Genomic DNA, 20398 nt, shown 5'->3' with positions numbered 1-20398 from the left:
TGGTCAATCCTCAAGAGGTGGGTGGACAAACAAAAACCCACAAATTCTGACAAACTCCAAGCATTGATTATGCAAGAATGGGCTGCCATCACTCAGGATGTGGCCCAGAAGTTAATTGACAGCATGTCAGGACACATTTCAGAGGTCTTGAAAAAGGGTCAACACTGCAAATATTGACTCTTTGCATCACCTTCATGTAATTGTCAATAAAAGCCTTTGACACTTATGAAATGCTTGTAATTACACTTCAGTATTCCATAGTAACATCTGCCAAAAATATCTAAAGACACTGAAGCAGCAAACTTTGTGGAAGTTAATATTTGTGTCTCTCAACTTTTGGCCACGGCTTAAGATACCGACATTAGTCCTTTCTGCACTGAATTGAAAAAAAAAAAAAACATATTTGGTAATGCTGAGTGCAAAAGACATAAAGGTCACTAATCTCAGAATAATATTGTGACCTGATGGCGCCGGAAGATGGCAGCCGTTGTCTGTGTTTTTCTTTACGCTGGATACGGTGGCAGAAACATATCAGGACAGCGATCACTCACCTCAGATTAGACAAAGATTCTCTTCAACAAGCAGGACGCACAGGATGTACTTCAGACACCCGACAAGGCCAAAAGCCATCATTGGCAGGAGAAAGAGACGCAGGTATAGAGGACACAGGGCGGGGTGCCATGTAAGGATCAACGGACAGCGAGTGGGAAATCTGCCTTTACCATCAATATTACTTGCCAACGTACAATCATTGGATGAGGTACGATCACGAACAGCCTACCAACGGGACATCAAAAACTGTAATATCTTATGTTTCACCGAATTTTGGCTGAATGACGACATGGATAACATTCAGCTAGCGGGATATACGCTGCACCGGCAAGATAGAACACACTCCAGTAAGAAGAGGGGGGGGGGGGGGGGGGGGTCTGTGTATATTTGTAAACAGCTGGTGCACAAAATCTAAGGAAGTCTCTAGATTTCGCTAGCCTGAAGTAGAGCATCTCATGATAAGCTGTAGATCACACTATTTGCCAGGAGTTTCTATATTTTTCGCGGCTGTTTATTTACTACCACAGACGGATGCTGGGACTAAGATCGCACTCAGTCAACAGTATAACAAAATAAGCAAACAGGGAAACGCCCACCCAAAGGACAGTCACTCCTAGTGGCCGGGGACTTGAATGCAGGGAAACTTAAGTCCGTTTGACGTAATTTCTATCAGCATGTTAAATGTGCAAGCAGAGGGGGTGAAAAAAAATGAACCCGAGACCACCTTTACACCACACAAACAAAGCTCTCCCTCACCCCCCATTTGGCAAATCTGACCATAATTCCATCCTCCTGATTCCTGCTTACAAGCAAAAACTAAAGCAGGAAGCACCAGTGTCTCAGTCAATAAAGTAGTTAGATGACGCAGATGCTAAGCTACAGGAGTGTTTTGCTAGCACAGACTGGAATACATTCCAGGATTCGTCAGATGGCATTGAGGAGTACACCACATCAGTCACTGGCTTCGAGGACATCGTCCCCACAGTAACTGTACGTACATACCCCAACCATAAACTATGGATTACAGGCAACATCCTCACTGAGCTAAAGGGTAGATCTGCCACCTTCAAGGAGCGGGACTAACACGGAAGCTTATAAGAAATCGCGCTATGACAGACGAACCATCAAACAGGCAAAGCACCAATACAGGCCTAAGATTGAATCGTACTACACCGGCGCTCGTCGGATGTGGCTGCAAACTATTACAGACTACAAAGGGAAGCACAGCCGCAAGCTGCCCAGTGACAAGCCTACCAGACGAGCTAAAATCACGTTGAGGCAAGTAACACCGAAACATGCATGAGAGCATCAGCTGTCCCGGATGACTGTGTGATCACGCTCTTCGCAGCATATGTGAGTAAGACCTTTAAACAGATCAAAATTCCCAAGGCCGCAGGGCCAGACGGATTACCAGGACGTGTAGTACGAGCATGCGCTGACCAACTGCCAAGTGTCTTCACTGACATTTTCAAACTCTCCCTGTTCGAGTCTAATACAAACATGTTTCAAGCAGACCACCATAGTCCCTGTGCCCAAGAACACTAAGGTAACCTGCCTAAACGACCACCAACCCGTAGCACTGACATCTGTAGCCATGAAATACTTTGAAAGGCTGGCTCACAATAACACCATTATCCCAGAAACCCTAGACCTACTCCAATTTGCATACCGCTCAAACAGATCCAGAGATGATGCATGCCACACTGCCCTTTCCCACCTGGCCAAAAGGAACACCTCCGTGAGAATGCTATTCATTGACTATAGCTCAGTGTTCAACAACATAGTGCCCTCAAAGCTCATCACTAAGCGAAGGATCCTGGGACTAAGCACCTCCCTCTGCAACTGGATCCTGGACTTCCTGACGGGCCACCCCGCAGGTGGTAAGGGTAGGTAACAACACATCTGCCACGCTGATCCTCAACACTGAAGTCCCTCAGGGGTGGGAGCTCAGTCCACTCCTGTACTCCCTGTTCACCCATGACTGCATGGCCAGGCACAACCCCAACACCATCATTAAGTTTGCAGACGACAACAGTAGTAGGCCTGAACACTGACAATGACGAGACAGCCTATTAGAGGTCAGAGAACTGGCCAGGTGGTGCCAGAATAACAACCTATCCCTCAACGCAATAAAGACAAAGGAGATTGTGGACTACAGGAAAAGGAGCACCGAGCACGCCCCCATTCTCATCGACGGGGCTGTAGTGGAGCAGGTTGAAATCTTAAAGTTCCTTGGTGTCTACATCACCAACAAACTAGAATGGTCCAAACTAGAGGTCGACTTCAAGTTTTCATAACAATCGGAAATTGGTATTTTTGGGCGAAGATTTCTTTTTACCTTTATTTAAAAAGGCAAGTCAGTTAAGAACACATTCTTATTTTCAATGACGGCCTAGGAACATAGATTTTTTACCTTGTCAGCTCGGGGGAACCAATCTTGCAACCTTACAGTTAACTAGTCCAATGCTCTAACACCTGATTACATTGCACTCCACGAGGAGCCTGCCTGTTACGCGAATGCAGTAAGCTAAGGTAAGTTGCTAGCTAGCATTAAACTTATCTTATGAAAAACAAATAATCAATGACTGTCATTGCTCCAATGTGTACTTAACCATAAACATCAATGCCTTTCTTAAAATCAATACACAAGTATATATTTTTAAACCTGCATATTTAGCTAAAAGAAATCCAGGTTAGCAGGCAATATTAACCAGGTGAAATTGTGTCAATTCTCTTGCGTTCATTGCACGCAGAGTCAGGGTATATGCAACAGTTTGGGCCGCCTGGCTCTTTGCGAACTAATTTGCCAGAATTTGTACGTAATTATGACATAACATTGAAGGTTGTGCAATGTAACAGGAATATTTAGACTCATGGATGCCACTCGTTAGATAAAATACGGAACGGAATAAACGTTTTCTTTTCGAGGTGATAGTTTCCGGATTAGTCAAAGGTATATGGTTTAGAGAGAAATAGTCGACGCGTTATAATTCCTGTAATAACTTGCGGCTGAACTTGAAGGGGGTTCCTTCGTTATTTTACCGTTCATGTCTTGATCTACTTCAAATAAGGTCTGTGTTTTGTGCAGGCTTAAACCGCCTCGACGTTTTGATACCCGTGTAAATCTCACTAGGATAAGGTAACGTGTCAACATATTTTCATAAATCCACTCTACAAATTGTTTTATCTTCGCTTATATTTAGCCAATATTGATCAGAGTTACCTTGTCCTATGGATATCTACACAGTTATAAAATTGGAACGGTGATGTAAGCCTACACGAAACAGACCTTATTTTAAGTGAATCTAAAAATATCCTATGGAATAAATGAAGGAACCGCTTTTCAGATTTTGCTAGGTGTCATGGGAATTATGACTCGCACTTTGGTTGTCAATTCTTACCATGCCCATTATTAAAATAGGATTTCCTGCATATAGAAATTAAGTTTTTGTTTTCAACATTCATCACAGGTAACTTAAACTCTATTTTTATTCAAACAGTTGAGTATTTGTCTCCTAAGCAGACTCTTCAGTATCATTGTCACTTCAGAGCTGTGTGCGTGTATTATATTAAGTTAAAATGAAAGTGTTCATTGTTCATTCAGTATTGTTGAAATTGTCATTATTACAAAAATGTGTATGTGTGTGTATGATATATACAGTGGGGAGAACAAGTATTTGATACACTGCCGATTTTGCAGGTTTTCCTACTTACAAAGCATGTAGAGGTCTGTAGTTTTTATCATAGGTACACTTCAACTGTGAGAGACGGAATCTAAAACAAAAAAATCCAGAAAATCACATTGTATGATTTTTAAGTAATTCACTTACATTTTATTGCATATTACCTCAAATAGCCCAAATAACCAGCGCACCATTGACTCTGTACCGGTAACACCTGTATATAGCCTCTACTACTGTTATTTTTTACTGTTTTCTTTACTTATCTATTTGTTTACCTAATACCTATTTTTTTACTTAAACTGCACTGATGGTTAAGGGATTGTAAGCAAGCATTTCACTGTAAGGTGTAAGCATGTCACCTGTTGTCTTCAGCGCACGTGACAAATAAACTTTGATATGATCTGATTTAACATAACACATCAGGTATATCCCATTAATTCGGTTTAGTGCAGAACTATAATCTATGGCAAATCCCTTCATTATTGATCACATATGCTGTAGCTCAGCCTATCCAATAAAGATGCAATGTGCGCAGCTGTCTATTGTAGGCCTAAGTGCAGGAGCTCCTCTCCTCCCACCACAAATGGCACATTATTCCAGTTGTAGTGCCATAGATAGGGAATAGGGTAGCACTTGGGAAACCGCCAGAGCGCCTGAATACATTCAGGAAGTCCATTAGAACACTACCCACCTACCTTTATCAAAAAAAAAGTGTCACTTTACATCAGTGTAAAAAAAAAAAAAACACGCTAACTAAGCAGCCAGCAGAGAGGAACCCAGCCGGTCATCTCGCTCTCTCATCGGCACTCGCTGTACCCGCCATCTGGCGTGACAAATCTGCTTAATAAACAGCGTCCTGTTTTAAGTTTTGTTTTAAGGTGAGCACTGAATCAGAACAAATCAGGGGTGGGTTTGTCAAACACTCCATTTTGTCTCTGATTAATGACTCGAACAGCAGTAAAGAGAATATGTGTGTGTATGTACGTTGTGTTAGTCCCTCTGTGTGTCTCAGTGTGACTGTGTAGGCCTACATGTTTGTGACCATGCAAGTGTGTTTGTATGTACATGCATAGATAAGTACGTAACTACGGGCGTGCGAGATGCTAAGGACACTGCATCTAATAACACCATCTTAGCTGACATAGACACCCCCCCTCAGTGATGATAAAATGGTCTCTGATGAAACCGCTGACAGGGAGGAAACTATTGTGGCCCTTTTCAATTATCAACCATTGATTTCAGGTGATGGTTTATGATGAACACCTCTATCAATGACTGCATCCCAAATGGCACCCTATATAGTGCCCTACTTTTGACCAGATCCCTATGGGCCCTGGTCAAAAGTAGTGCACTGTATAGGGAACAAGAGCTCTAGAGGGTATAGTGGGCAACCAACCCACCATGATAGGAGGTGAAGAGGAGGAGGTCCCTCAATCCAGATTAAGGGATTTAAAAAAGAATTGCTTTGACAGGCAACTAGGCAGGGCCGCCAGAGAGACAGCCTTCAACACAGAGCAGTAGGTCAGTCTCCCTTTATCTCCCAATCATAATTTTTTGTATTTTTATTGCTACACTATATTGAACAAAAACATAAACGTAATGTGTAAAGTGTTGGTCCCATGTGCTGGAATAAAAGATCACATAAATGTTACATACAGACAAAAACCTTTTCTCAAATTTTGTGCACAAATTTGTTTACATCCCTGTTAGTGAGCATTTCTCCTTTGCCAAGATAATCCAGCCACCTGACAGGTGTGGCATATCAAGAAGCTGATTAAACAGCATGATCATTACAGGTGCACCTTGTGCTGGGGACAATAAAAGGCCACTAAAAATGTGCAGCTTTGTCACAACACCAGAAATTGGCATGCTGACTGCAGGAATGGCCACCAGAGCTGTTGCCAGAGAATTTAATGTGTATTTCTCTACCATAAGCCACCTCCAATGTCATTTTAGAGAATTTGGCAGTACGACTAACCGGCCTCACAACTGCAGACCACATGTAACCACACCAGCCCAGGACTTCCAGATCTGGCTTCTTCACGTGTGGAATCGTCTGAGACTAGCCACCTGGACAGCTGATAAAACTGAGGAGTATTTCTGTCTGTAATAAAGCCATTTTTGTGGAGTAAAATTAATTATGATTGGGAAGCCAGGCCCAGTCAGTGGGTGGGCCTATGCCCTCCCAGGCTCACCCATGGCTGCACCTCTGCCCAGTCATGTGAAATCCATAGATTAGGGCATAATGAATTTATTTTAATTGACCAATTTCCTTATATGAACTGTAACTCAGTAAAATCAATGAAATTGTTGCGTTAATATTTTGATATTGATTTTGGCACTGTTGGGTAGAACATGCAAGTTAAGCACTTCACTGTTCTTGTGCATGTGAAAATAGAACTTGAATTCACAAACACACACAATTTCCCCTACTTGCCATTACACAACAGCAGTACCCACCTTTGTTTGACATGGCAGTTACTAAACATCCAAACAGGATGCTGAACAGGAAAGGTCCATGAGCACAAGTGATTGGAATGATGTCAAAATTCAGCCATTATGTAGCCAATCAAGGGATGAGTGTTGGTAACAAAGTAAAAATGTAGGCCTAACGTAACATGTCAAATTTGTAGCAAACAAGGTTACATTTCTAGCAATCATTCCTCAAGAAATGTAGTTATACTACTAAAAGTGTAGACATATCTTAATAAATGTTCAAATGACTGGCCAACATACCCATCCATGAGTCATAATAACCCCACCTCTCGTTCAAACACATAGCTGTCTAACTGATTCCAAAGGACATTTTCATCAAACGTAAACAATGCACACCCCGGAAAAAAAGTAGCAACTTGTTGGGGGGGATGAACAGTAAAGCAACGGGTGGCCTTTGTCACAGTCACACTTCAAAAGAAAACCGTTTAATTTAGAAGGCTAATTTACGCATTCAGCCAAATCACAGTTCTGTTCCCAAAATCTGTGTTCCAAAATAGACAGCGCAAAAAAGACTACTGTACCTTGAAGCCAGGCAATCACATGAATAACACAACACAGAGAGACGGCCAAGGTATGCAGGACAATTAGGTAGAAAAGTAGGAATATATACCTGAATATGAATCTGCAACAATGTAAATTAAATTATTGGGTTCTATTGTAGAATATGTGGAATAATTGTCCCCCATTTTCAAGGCTCTGTTCCAGCCAGGTTAACTTTACGTCATCATAGGAATTCTATATCCATTCCCGGAAAAGGGACACTAGATGCCTGTTGTGCTGACAATCCATTCAGGAGGATCTACACGTTTTGACCAAACAATATGAAACTACAGTAAGATACTATATTCACTTGTTTTTTTTGGGGGGGGGTTATTTATAAGCCTCAGGTTCAGGCTCTGATTTAAAATTGCTAGGGCTGTCAACTTTGCCTCCCTGCACGAAGACCGGGAAAAGATACATCGCAGGCTTTTGTAGATTAAATAAAACGAACAACATTTACATTCAAGCAGGTCTCTGTTTATATGACACAAAGAATGAGCACAAACAACTTACCAACAAGACGAATATGTACATGTTCAGCTCTCTCATCCTACTCCGGTAGCGGTTCCAAGAAGCCATGATGCCGTTGCCACGTCTGGATACGCACGCGCAATCAGGCTTTTCACTGATTCTTGAGAAGCCCGCAAGGCTTCTTAGGAAATGTAGTTTTGGAGGATAGACCCGTTCGCATTACCAGAGATTGGCCCTGGCCTCGCCATAGACATTGAAGCGCTTCTAGAGTTTTGAGAGCTCCAAACGATATTTGGTTGACCCCACCCCAGCTTTTAAAGTTAATGTCCTGAAATTCTTCACATTTTGCTATGGGGTGTAGAGACATTTTTAAATCACATTTTCTCCAATTCTAAACATTTTTGCTTGGGTCAGATATAACATTTAGCAGATTTAAAACTAATTTCATGTGATTCTACAAATTTTGCCATGGGATGGTTACTTTTTTGTGTAGTTTTAAAGCAAATTTCCTGCAATTCTACCCATTTTGCCATGCCTTATGTTGGTCATTTCAGTCATTTAGCAGATGTAACCTTTATTTAACTAGGCAAGTCAGTTAAGAACAAATTCTTATTTACAATGACAGCCTACCTCAGGCAAACCCAAAAGACACTGGGCTAGTTGTGCGCGCCCTATGGGACTCCCAATCACGGCCGTTGTGATACAGCCTGGAATTTAACCATGGTCTGTAGTGACACCTCTAGCACTGCAATGTAGTGCCTTAGACCGCTGTACCATTCGGGAGCCCCCAGATGCTTTTATCAAAAACAATTAGGGTTAAGTGCCTTGCTCAAGGGAACGGCGACAGATTTTCACCTAGTCGTCTCAAGGATTTGAACCAGCAACCTTTCGGTTACTGACCCAATGCTCTTAACTTCTAGTGCACCTCTCCTTACAACGTAATCTATTTAAATGCAAACTTACTCCAGGCATATGTTATTTGTCTGAAAATAAATGGGAACATAACTCAGGCAACGATCCAAGTCTGGAAAGGCTGCTCGATGTGGGCGCATCATGTAGGCTACTGCTCTCAACCTGTGCTAGTGCCGGGAAATCAGGAATCCCGCTACAGTCAGACCACTGTGACTGAACTAAACTATTCAAACTTCAAAGCTGAAATCAACTGCAGACAGAGATAATTTAATGTTTTTCGTTTTTCTGTGTGAAAATTATCTTGAATTTCCGTAGATTCAGATATAAAGTCATTGTAAGCAGGTTGACAAGGGTTCCATTAAAAAAAAACAATAGTCAGGCTTTATATTGGTACCAACATCACATAGAAGATCAGCATCCGGGGAGACCATGATCAATGAGGGGTGTTTTTGTAAGTAAAATAACATGTATTGCACATCACCAGATAATAATAAAACAAATGACGTTAGTGAAGTGTCTTTAATATGAAACACAGGGAGGTCATCACAAACCGTTACTCCATACTCTAAGTATGTATATGCGCTTGTCATTTTTTTTAAATAGCAAATTCTCTCTTGTGCACCCCTCTCGGTTAGAGTTGCGATGGTCCTTGTAGTAGCTTCCAACTCGCAGAGAGAGCGCAGTAACCAGCTGCAGGTCGTTTTGATCGAGACATTGGAGAGAGGAGGGAGATAGACTTCTGTTGAGGTAGCCTGAAGAATCAAGGAGAGCTCTCGTGCTTTGCGTGACATTTAGAACAAGTTAGAAAAAACATCAAAGGTAAGAATACACTTTCATGTATCTATTGGACAGTTGAATTGCATGGCCCTTTGTCATATTGGAATATTTGCGATGGCACAATAGTAATTCGATTTAAATTTAACTTTTAAAACGAAATAAACAAATAGCCTAACTTTCCAATAAACATTTTATTCTGGAATGATTATCCTTTTCCAAAATGGTGCTAGTTATAGATAAGGAGTAAAACACAATTTTTTGTCAAGGTATTGATAAAATAGCTTATATTGAGCACCGTTTCCACATTTTACATCCAAACCATTTATCATGCGATGAATTAGAAGTTTCAGTTAACAAATCGTGTTACTTACACATAACAGTATTTCTGTGTGCCTCCTATCTTGTCAATGTAATCATACCTTGAATAGAGGGCACTGTTGGCGTCGTAGTTTGTTCCATAATATCTTATGTTTATTCACAGCAGTTAGCGGGTCTTTTATACCGCTCGAGCTTTACTTTCTACTCACGTCCAGCCGAGGATCAGAGGCATTTTGGGGCTGCAGGAACCTACCGCCACATTTCCACTGTTATAAACTTAATTGTGTTGTGCTGTCCGTAATCAGGACCGGTGGGGTAATGTTAGAAAGATGCAGAGGTCCAGAGAGTAGACTCTCCACATTCGCTTTTCTCTTTCTTTCTTTCTTTCTTTCTTTCTTTTGTCCTGTGATTAGAAATGTCTGTTTTTCTCAAATAAATGAGAAAAGTAGTGTCATAAAATAACATTGAAATGACTCATGCAGCTTGGAGAATAGACCTTGCACCGGTTGTCCTTTTTCTTTAGTCTTGCGCAACGGCATGGGTGCCAAGTTGATAGTGGATGTATAATAATATTGCAGATGTATTACTGGCATCCCACTGATACCTGTTATATATCAGTTTTACAGCTTGCGGATTTTGCACACAAAAAAGAGCGAATATAGGTCGTTGCGCACAGAGAACATTATATTCCCAACAACCGCGAGTTGCCTTCCCTTATTCCCTTATTCCTCCTTGATGTGAAGTTGATTCATTATTAGTTTGTAGAAATTAAAAACTATAAACGAATACAGTAAATGTCACATTTCTGAATTTAGCATTGATTCTTATGGTAGGTGAAGTCTTTCTCCCCTTTACGCATCTCAGACACTTCTATTCTGCAAGCCATGTTCACCCTGCGGCCACATTGCATAGAATAACATATAATTACTTCAGGTATTACAACACATCCAAACAGAGAACAGGTAAATAATGACGACTCGGCTGAAACACCAATTGAATGCTTTTCAAGTTCAAGGCTCCGTTTTAAATTGGTATTGAATCCATTTGAGAATGTTGCATTTTTAGAGCGCGATAGAGGGCAGTGTTCAGCAAAGCTGCACAGCTGTAGAACCACAGGCAGGTGAGAGGGGGAGAGAGTGTGGCCGAAAGCATGTACACCTGCATTGCTGACATATTTTCGTATACTTTCATATTTTTTAATACTTTATCTAAATATGAAATCTCCTCTTATTTGTTGGGCCTGAATTGCCCTGAAATACTGTCAGTTTTGTTGGGCTATAGAGTGAGGACAGTGAGGCTATCTGACTCGAAATCCGAGGTTTATCGTTTATTTCCGGAATGGTTTATCTATGGAGCCTCTGCAGACACATCTGTTCCTGTTAATGAATTGCGGCTACGCTGTTGAATGTTGTTCACTATGCTATCAACATGTCAAATGTATTAGTTCAGCCCGTGAGCCGTTGGTTCGTTTATCTTTAGTCTGTTTGTTAATACTCAGAAGTCTGTCATAAAAATAGGTTAATTGTAATTAGATACCATTTTTCAGTAGGCCCATAGCAACCAATTGGTTAATTCAGTGCGTACCACTATGCATCAAAGCTCTTGATAGACTGTTTGGAGATGTGCCTAAATTTGGTTTGTTTTTCCACAATTTGCGTAAAAAACATTTTACGCATCGCGTTTACGCACATCAGTGTCTGTCCAGTGTCCACTGAAATGGTACAGTACTTTAAATGCGCTTGGTAGTAAACTATTTTCAAAGTTGCTGCTTATTGCTGTCACTGCCTTATTACTTTTCGTGTTTATATTCAACTCTTGGATACTCACTTCCCTATAATATTTCCATTATAGCCTATGTCAAGCACCATGAAAGTTGAGAATTTGTTTCTAACTTACACAATCCTCCCTTTATCTGGCATTAATTGGCTTTTGTATAGACAGTGTATCAGTAACAATACGAAGGGATTTTCCAGCCATTCACAATAGCATTGGGAAACAATCACGGTATCAGTGAACTAATGGGAAGCATACTGCTCTGCTGACAGCTTCTCTCACAGTCACACAGCGTTGCACATAATAACACATTGCTTATTTCTGATTTGATTCTATCTAATTCTTATTCAAACCTGGATGTATACACTGTTTTCCATCAGACACCTGTAATGAGACCAGGGTAATGTTTTCAGTCTCCAGTTTGCCCTGAGCAAACAAATGTGCTCATCTGGGGTGCGTCCCAGACTGCAGCCGATTTCCTTTATAGTGTACTACTTTGGACCAGAGCCCTTGTTCAGCAGTTCACTGAAGTCTTTACAGCACCACGCCTTGAACAAATGCGCTGCCCATTCTATTAATATTCATACAAACCCCTACTCGGATGGACGTTAATTCAAGTACTGTCTTAGATTCCTGAGTCCGTCCTTTCAAATGTAAAACAGGTTTTCATCTTTAATGAACTTATGAGGGCCCTTGACATTTCTTGGTTGGTGGGTTAACTGAGCAAAGGGTCTCTCTGAGACAAACACACACCAAGCCTTGTGGACAGACGACTATAGTGTTGGTCTATGTAACCATGGCGTCCACATATCTATTATATGGGGGGATGGCAAAGTCAAAAGCCATCTGATATCAGCATAAATTATTTCTATTCATTAATATGTCTGATGGGTGGAATAATGAGTCCTTGGCGCTCATCAAAGTTTTAATAGTGCATATTTAAGCCATATGAATTATTTCTGACGTCGGCAGTCGGCGCATCAATTGAGAGGGGACAACTGAGATAAAAGTTTAATGCAGACAGACCGAGGAACTTGATCTGACCGACCTGCCGGCTGCAGTTATCAGATATCAGATATCAGTACCTGGATGGAAAAATGGGAGACCATGAATACGTCTGAAATGGCACCCTATTTCCTGTTAGTGCACTACTTTTGACCAGAGCCCTATTTCAGACGCAGCCCATGCTCAATATAGTCCTGACTGCTGGATGCTAGAGGAGAGAGTGCGTGTCAGAGCCAGAGGAGATAACGAAGACTCTGAAGATACAGTGGATCTGGTGTTGTGTACTATAGGGGAGAGATAAGGCGCATGCAGAGGTTTAGCTCCATTTCAATTGCACACAATCACTTTAGTTTATGTGCAGCTGCCAGCTAATGTTGATGTGAGAATATGATTAAAAAAATACACCTTTTTGGGCCCAGAAATAAATGATATGTTGATTGAACTACGTTTTTCATAGGGTCTACATAATAATGTAATGTTATGCCAGTGTTATTTCTCTCAAAGCATATTGAATAGCCAACCCTTGGTATTCAAGGGGCCTCCTGCCACAATAGAGACAGATTCATCGTTAGAATGCCCCTGAGTTATTCTGTCAGGAATGCCTCTTGACAATAATAAACATATAGCTATATAGCACCTCACCTATTGATCTGTCGCTTGGCACAGAGAAGTTGTTTACAAAATCCACGCTTTTACAATGGTGGAATTGTGAGTGAAGTATGCCACTACCTTCAAAGCAACTTGCCAATGCCATACTTTGACTTGGTAAAGATGCCAACAGAACTGCTGTAAGGCTGTCTGGCTCTGTCATGCCTCCTTCTCCTTCCAGTCTGGGGAGTTTGGTTTTTCCTGTTGCGCTTTGTTCAGGGCTGTGGGCCGTTGAAGGGAGAGGGAGAGGGAGAGGGAGAGGGAGAGGGAGAGGGATCTATCCTTTAAAAGTGGGGTTCAGTTTTATTCATATGGTAATTGGGTTAGTGGTGAGCAGAACAAACCCAACTACGTAGCTACCCACATGCCTTTTCAGAGAAAACCTCTCTCTGATGTGTTTGGTGGTATTGGTGCTAGATCTAAAGGTGTGTGTGTGTCAGTGCGTGTGTGTGTGTGCTACCCACTTTGTTTTGTGGCTTTGCAGACAGCTGTCCTTTACTATCAAATGTTTAATATTCTCAACACAAATGGCAAACACAGTCAAGTCCTTCCTTCGCCATCCACTGTGTAAATACATTGGAATACTAGCTTGAGGCACAATGACTTGTGAAGGCCCTTCTTTGCCATTCCATCTATCTGGAGATCCTTCAGTTGTTTGTTTGTCCACTGGTGCTGATGATAGGTTTCCTCCCTGATGGGACTGTCATGGGGCTTGTTTGGTGTAAGGAGGACAGGTTAGAGTGTCACCAACTCCCTAAACTCTTGGCTCTGCCTCAAATCCATCTCTGTGTGACCAAATAGCTCTATTATCATGTCATCCAACAATTGTAAACACCTGCAGTTTGCTAAATGGCATTGGCACTTGGATTGGAACCGGTGCTTTGGTCAGATGACATGAAAATAGAGCTCTTTTTCCATGCACACCACTGGTGGGTTTGGCGTCGAAATGAGAATGCAGGAGCAGAAAAGAACCCCATATCTACTGTAAAATACTGTGGTGGATCTTTGACGCTATGGGGCTATTTTGCTTCCCCTGGCCTGGGGCATTTGTTAAGGTCAATGTACCTGGACATTTTTGCCCATTTTTGCCCAAAACTTGGTTGTCTCTGCCAGGAGGCTGAAACTTGGCCGCAAGTGGATATTCCAGCAAGACAATAACCCCAACCACACATCAAAATCCACAACGAGATGGTTAATTGACCACAAAATCAACATTTTGCAATGACCATCTCAGTCTCCGGACTTGAAACCCATTGAAAACCTGTGGTTTGAATTGAAGAGGGCAGTCCATAAGTACAGAGGGAGGATATCAAGGATGTGGAAGGATTCTGTATGGAGGAATGATCTAGGGGCTCAGACACACCAATAGCTTTTGCTGGCTGAGGGTACTTAGCACCTTTGAACAGTGAGCCGGCCGTAATTTGAGAACTAAGTGAGCATCGATGTAGAATTGCATGAAAATGTTGGGATTCAGGTCTACTGAGGGTGGTCCCTAAAATACACTAGATCCACATTCGGTGTGATGTGTGCAAGCCTTAAGATCCTTCCCAATGTGGGGAAGGATCTACATTGTAGAAAAAGGCTAATTTCCGTTAGGTATTGAAAGGTAATCAAAACAGGTGTGTCATTTATTTTGACCACTGTTTTTGAGAGGGAAAAAATATATTTCTCTGAGCAATTGTATTAGTATAAAATATAATTTCAATTTTTTTTGCATACAATATAGCTCAGTATGTTAATCATTTCTTTTATACAGTCATTATTGCTCATCTTTATCAAGGGTGTTAATAACTTCGGACCCCACTGTATTTCACCTGCTGCTGGTTGACAGTAAAAATACTGGGGCCCTTGTGGACAGCTGAGCAGGCCCCTAGAATTCTCATGTGAGGGGGAAAGCTAACAGAATGGAAAGTGCCTATTTAGCAGAGTGATAACTGGTACCTGTTGCTTGTTTGATTCATTATTTCACTTGCCATTAAGCAGGAAAAATAAAGGCTGGTTCTGGGATAGTTTGACTATTTTTTATTGTCTCGTTGCCAACAAAATACAGGGACTTTTCTTAGGCCTTAAGGCAATAAGGAAGTGAGGGTAGAGTGTTGAATGGATGAAAAGTCATTTTTAAAGCTTTATCACCAGACAATCTAGACTAGAGAGAAAAGGAATAGCCTATGTGAGGCTTCTCTCTGGGTGGAGAGGTTGCTCACACACAGAGAATAAATGGATAGGATGTGAATGAATTATTATATGAAGTCTCTCTGGACTCTGACTGGACCCATTCAATCTCTCAGGACCCATGGTGGTCATTGTGTTTGAATGCTGTGTATTTGGCATGGTCTTCAGTGTCTGTCTGTGTGCGTCCTAAATGGCACTCTATTCACTGTAGTGCACTTTGGCCAGAACCCTATGGATAGGGTGCCATTTGAGACACATCCTCCGTGTGTAACCTGGTCTCTGCGGTTCACTGCTCTAGCCAGCTTCACCAGCCTGTGAAATCCAATATGGCCGCTCCGCCTCCGGGCCGCGTAGTGTGCAACCCCTAATTAATGCTTGATGCGAGCGAACAGGCTCAATTTGTCTGCAGAGTCTTATCGATGTTGTCCTTGTTGTTATTGTTTTCCTTATCCTCCCCTCCTTATTGTCGTAAACAGACAGAATGGAGAAGAAAGAGAAGACAATGGCCATTTAAAGTCTGTAAGTAAAAAAAAATATCTCTTTAAGTGCTGAAATTCAGTTGATTGACAGTCTGGTCAACAGTTTATGAAGGGATTTTTCTGCCCTGAAATGACCCTGTTATAATCATTGTTACTTGCACACATGTATGTTTGTTATGGTCTTGAAGTGGCACTATAATGTATATCTCATCCTAACCTCAACTGACCACATAAATTATGGATTGTTGATATGCTTTTGTTGTTGGACAAGAGACTATGAATTCACTCAGCTTTTGTTTTTACATTTCTGACCATTGTCACACCCCCTTTCTGTCAAAGGAACGCTAGCTGTAGTTGTACATGAAGCAACGTGAAAGCATGTGCCTGTTCAGCCCTACAAGGCCTCAATGAGGAGGAGAAAGAAAGGGGGAGAGGAAGAAAACGCTCCCACAGTTGATTTGGCTATTGTGGGGGGAGGAACACTATTCCCATTGATGCCGTGGATGCATGATAGTGAAATGGTGAAACCCTCCCAAAGCTTTAGGAAAGGGGGCTCTTTGAGAGTAACAGGCGACCCGGAGGACTGTGTTAGGAGATGGGTGTTAGAGGCTTTGTGGTGATGGTGGGAACATTATCCCTGCTCCAGTGATTTAATACCCCTGTGTTCAAGGAGGAGCTCTCTGACTGTGTGTTGTGTTTTGTGTTGTGTGTGTGTGTGTGTGTGTGTGTGTGTGTGTGTGTGTGTGTGTGTGTGTGTGTGTGTGTGTGTGTGTGTGTGTGTGTGTGTGTGTGTGTGTGTGTGTGTGTGTGTGTGTGTGTGTGTGTGTGTGTGTGTGTGTGTGTGTGTATAGGCAGGCTTCTGAGGCTGTCTCCCCTCACCATAGCCTCTATGAGTCTTTGGTCTTGAGGCCTTTTGCCCAGGGTCAATGTCCCGTAGGAACAGGTCTTTTGTGAAAGTGGAAATGCACTGTCACACAATACAAAACCTTTCCCTTCCTTTTTAGACTTACCTGAGGGGAGAGAAGTCTCTATTCTTGCCTAAGGCTTTGCTCCGAGAGGAAATAGCTGTAGGCGTACTGTAGGGCATGGTTCATATAGGAAGATGCCTCTAGCATACATCAACACAGTCTAGCTAGGAGACCCCAGGACTATCACGTCTGGCTTTTCAGTTTTTATATTATAGTAGCACTGTTGAATATGAACATTTTCTATCATTTTTTTATTTTAATTTACAGTCACCTGTGTTTTGGCCTCTTCCTCTTCCCAGTCCAATAACACAGAGGGGTTGTGAAGTGAACCAAACACATTGCCCATGAACTGTCTTTGATTAGCTATCTCGAGTGGGACATACTGTCTAATAGTCTCATTAGTGCCAGAGACTGACAGTCCTGTGGTCCTCAGCATGACTAGAGAACAGCCAGTGGCTTTAACAGTGTGTGTGTGTGTTTGTGCATGTGTGTTTGTGTGTGTGGCATGGCTAGAGAGCTGCCAGAACAAGTGGTGACATCCTCTCCCCCTGGTCAGAAACTCTTCAACATAATCAGATAATCAACAGTAAGGGTGTCTCCTAAATGGCACCCTATTCCCTATATAGTGCAGACTTTTGACCAGGACCCGGAATACTGTAATTAACAGTTGATTATAGTAACACTGGTGATGTGTTCTCATGTCTATTTCTCCATATCTCATCAGCACGTTCAAATAGAGCAGGGGTCAGCCCGCAAGTGATTTTGGTATAAAAAAAAAGACTGTAAAGTCACCAGGAATTCAGCTTAATTTTTTTTTTTTATGTAGGAAATCTGATCACAAGTGTGACGGTTCTCACCCCGTCACCATCTAGTATAAATTATCACAGATACAAAGGCACTATTTCATTGTTTATTGAGCACCGGTGTGTGTAATGCGCAGCAGAGTGTATGCGCAGCAGAGTGTATGCGCGAAGTGTAATGCGCGTGTGTATGCAGCAAGCTGGCACAGAAGCAACAAACAACACATTTTAGCGATCTCTTGGCCATTATTACACCGATCACCTAATATTGTTAAGAATCCTAATTCTGTTCTCTGTATGTGAATACCTGTTCAATAACCGCGGTTGCATTTCAGAAATTGAGATGTGTACTTACAGTAACTTGATGTACTCCTCATCCTGGGAGTTGTGAAGGCGCATTCAGACCCTTTTTATGAATGGGTTCCCGCCACTGTACAAAGCCATTCACCTGTGCTTGAAAATCCAGTCCTTTGGACCCACAAATACAGAGAGACATATGTGATTGTGTCTCAATGTAATCAAGGTATGAAATTATTATGTTATTTTCAATAATTGGGCTTAATTGCTGTCATTTGCTGTGTACAAATTATTATGTTCTGGCCCCCCATAATTGGCCGCCGGCTGAATCTAATTACCTACCCCTAAAATAGAGGGTCTTAAAACTTCTTAGGGCTAGGCCCCTTTTTTCTAAATTTCCGCCTGAATGACATGCCCAAAGTAAACTGCCTGTTGCTCAGGCCCTGAAGCCAGGATATGCATATAATTGGTACCATTGGAAAGAAAACACTTTGAAGTTTGTAGAAATTTTAAAATAATGTAGGAGAATATAACCCAATAGATATGGTAGGAGAAAATCCAAAGAAAAACCAACCTTAATTTTCATTTTTTTGAGGGACCATCCTCTTACAATGGCAAGTATAAGGTCATTGTCATGCCCTGACCTGAGATATCTTTGTTTCCTTTATATTTTGGTTAGGTCAGGGTGTGACTAGGGTGGATTACGCTAGGTTTTGTATTTGTCTAGGGTTTTTGTATGACTAGGGTTTTGTAGGTCTAGGTATTTGTATGTTTATGGTGGCCTGATATGGTTCCCAATCAGAGGCAGCTGTTTATCGTTGTCTCTGATTGGGGATCATATTTAGGTAGCAATTTCCCCTTTGGTGTTTGTGGGTTCTTGTTCTATGTTTAGTTGCCTGTCTGCACTATCCATATAGCTTCATGGTTCGTTTTGTTATTTTGTTATTTTGTTCAGTTTTCATTCGTTAAAATAAATAAGAATGCATGCATACCACGCTGCACCTTGGTCTCCTTCGTATGACGAACGTGACAGAAGAACCCAGACAAAAATGGACCAAGCAGCGTGTTCAGGAGGAATGGACCTGGGAGGAGATCCTGGATGGAGCAGGACCATGGACGCAGGCTGGGGAGTATCGCCTTCCTAAAGAGGAGATAGAGGCAGCGAAGGCGGAACGGCGATATTACGAGGAGTTATACCAATGAGGTAGGCCACAGAAACCACAAGAAAATAAATTGGGGGGGCACATGGAGTCAGTCAGGGAGTCGCCTAGGAGCATGAGAGGACAGCAACGACGTCGGGGAGGAAAGCCACAGAAACCCAAAGAAGAGGGGGGGGCACATGGAGCAGTCGGCGAAGTTGAGGGGTGAGTCAGAGACTGTCGAGGAGTTATTGGACAGATTGGAGGAGAGTAAACGGAGGGGAGAGTATGAGACCTTCGAGGAGTTGTTGATCAAATTGGAGGAGAGTGAAGCTGTTGGTTTGGCGTAGTATGCACGACATTCGTCCTGAGGAGCGTGTTAGCTGTCCGATGCCACCTGTGTCAGTTCCTCGTACTCGTCCTGAAACGTGTGTTAAAGTTCCGGAACAATTGATGCCGGCTATACACACCTGGTCTCCAGTGTACCTTCACAACCCGGTGTGTCCTGTTCCTGCTCCTCGCACTCTCCATCAAGTGCGCTTCCACAGTCCAGTACGTCCTGTGCCTCTTCCTCGCACTCGCCCTGAGGTGCGTGTCATCAGCCCGGTGCCACCGGTACCGGTCCCACGCATCAGTTCTCCAGTGAGCATCCACAGTCCAGTACGTCCTGTGCCTCCTCTCCGCACTCGCCCTGAGGTGCGTGTCCTCAGCCCGGTACCACCAGTACCGGCATCACGCATCAGGCCTCCAGTGCGCCTCCACAGTCCAATACGTCCTGTGCCTCTTCCCCGTACTCGCCCTGAGATGCGTGTCCTCAGCCCGGTACCACCAGTTCCGGCACCACGCATCAGGCTTCCAGTGCGCTTCCACAGTCCAGAGCTTCCGGCGACAGTTCCCAGTCCAGAGCTTCCGGCGACAGTACCCAGTCCAGAGCTTCCGGCGACAGTACCCAGTCCAGAGCTTCCGGCGACAGTACCCAGTCCAGAGCTTCCGGCAACGTTTCACAGTCCGGAACCTCCAACGACGGGCCACAGTCCGGAACCTCCAACGACGGGCCATAGTCCGGAACCTCCACCTACGGTCCACAGTCCGGAGCCTCCAACGACGGTCCACAGTCCGGAACCTCCACCGACGGTCCACAGTCCGGAACCTCCACCGACGGTCCACAGTCCGGAACCTCCAACGACGGTCCACAGTCCGGAACCTCCACAGACGATCTCCAGTCCGGAGCTTCCAGCGGCGATCTCCAGTCCGGAGCCTCCAGCGGCGATCCCCAGTCCGGAGCCTCCAGCGACGATCCCCAGTCCGGAGCCTCCAGCGACGGTCCCCAGTCCGGGGTCTCCAGCGAAGATCCTCAGTCCGGGGCCT

General features: G+C 43.0%; 2 protein-coding genes across 3 annotated transcripts in view; one reads left to right on the top strand and one right to left on the bottom strand.

The window, feature by feature from the left end:
- Positions 1 to 7865, bottom strand: part of LOC139546677 (protein disulfide-isomerase A5-like) — a 54430-nt gene extending 46565 nt beyond the window's left edge. Inside the window, exon 1 of the mRNA XM_071355328.1 lies at positions 7785 to 7865. Within this exon, the coding sequence (XP_071211429.1) occupies positions 7785 to 7850 (66 nt within the window). The 5' untranslated portion in view covers positions 7851 to 7865. The remainder of the gene's footprint in view (positions 1 to 7784) is intronic.
- Positions 7866 to 9321: 1456 nt separating this feature from the next.
- Positions 9322 to 20398, top strand: part of LOC139546675 (semaphorin-5B-like) — a 155580-nt gene continuing 144503 nt past the window's right edge. For both annotated transcript variants that reach the window (XM_071355326.1, XM_071355325.1), the window contains exon 1: positions 9322 to 9473. The gene's annotated coding sequence lies outside the window, so the exon portion shown is untranslated. The remainder of the gene's footprint in view (positions 9474 to 20398) is intronic.

Source organism: Salvelinus alpinus, chromosome 20 (assembly GCF_045679555.1).
Source record: "Salvelinus alpinus chromosome 20, SLU_Salpinus.1, whole genome shotgun sequence".
NCBI lineage: Eukaryota > Metazoa > Chordata > Actinopteri > Salmoniformes > Salmonidae > Salvelinus > Salvelinus alpinus.
This window is presented reverse-complemented; position numbering and strand designations above follow the sequence as displayed.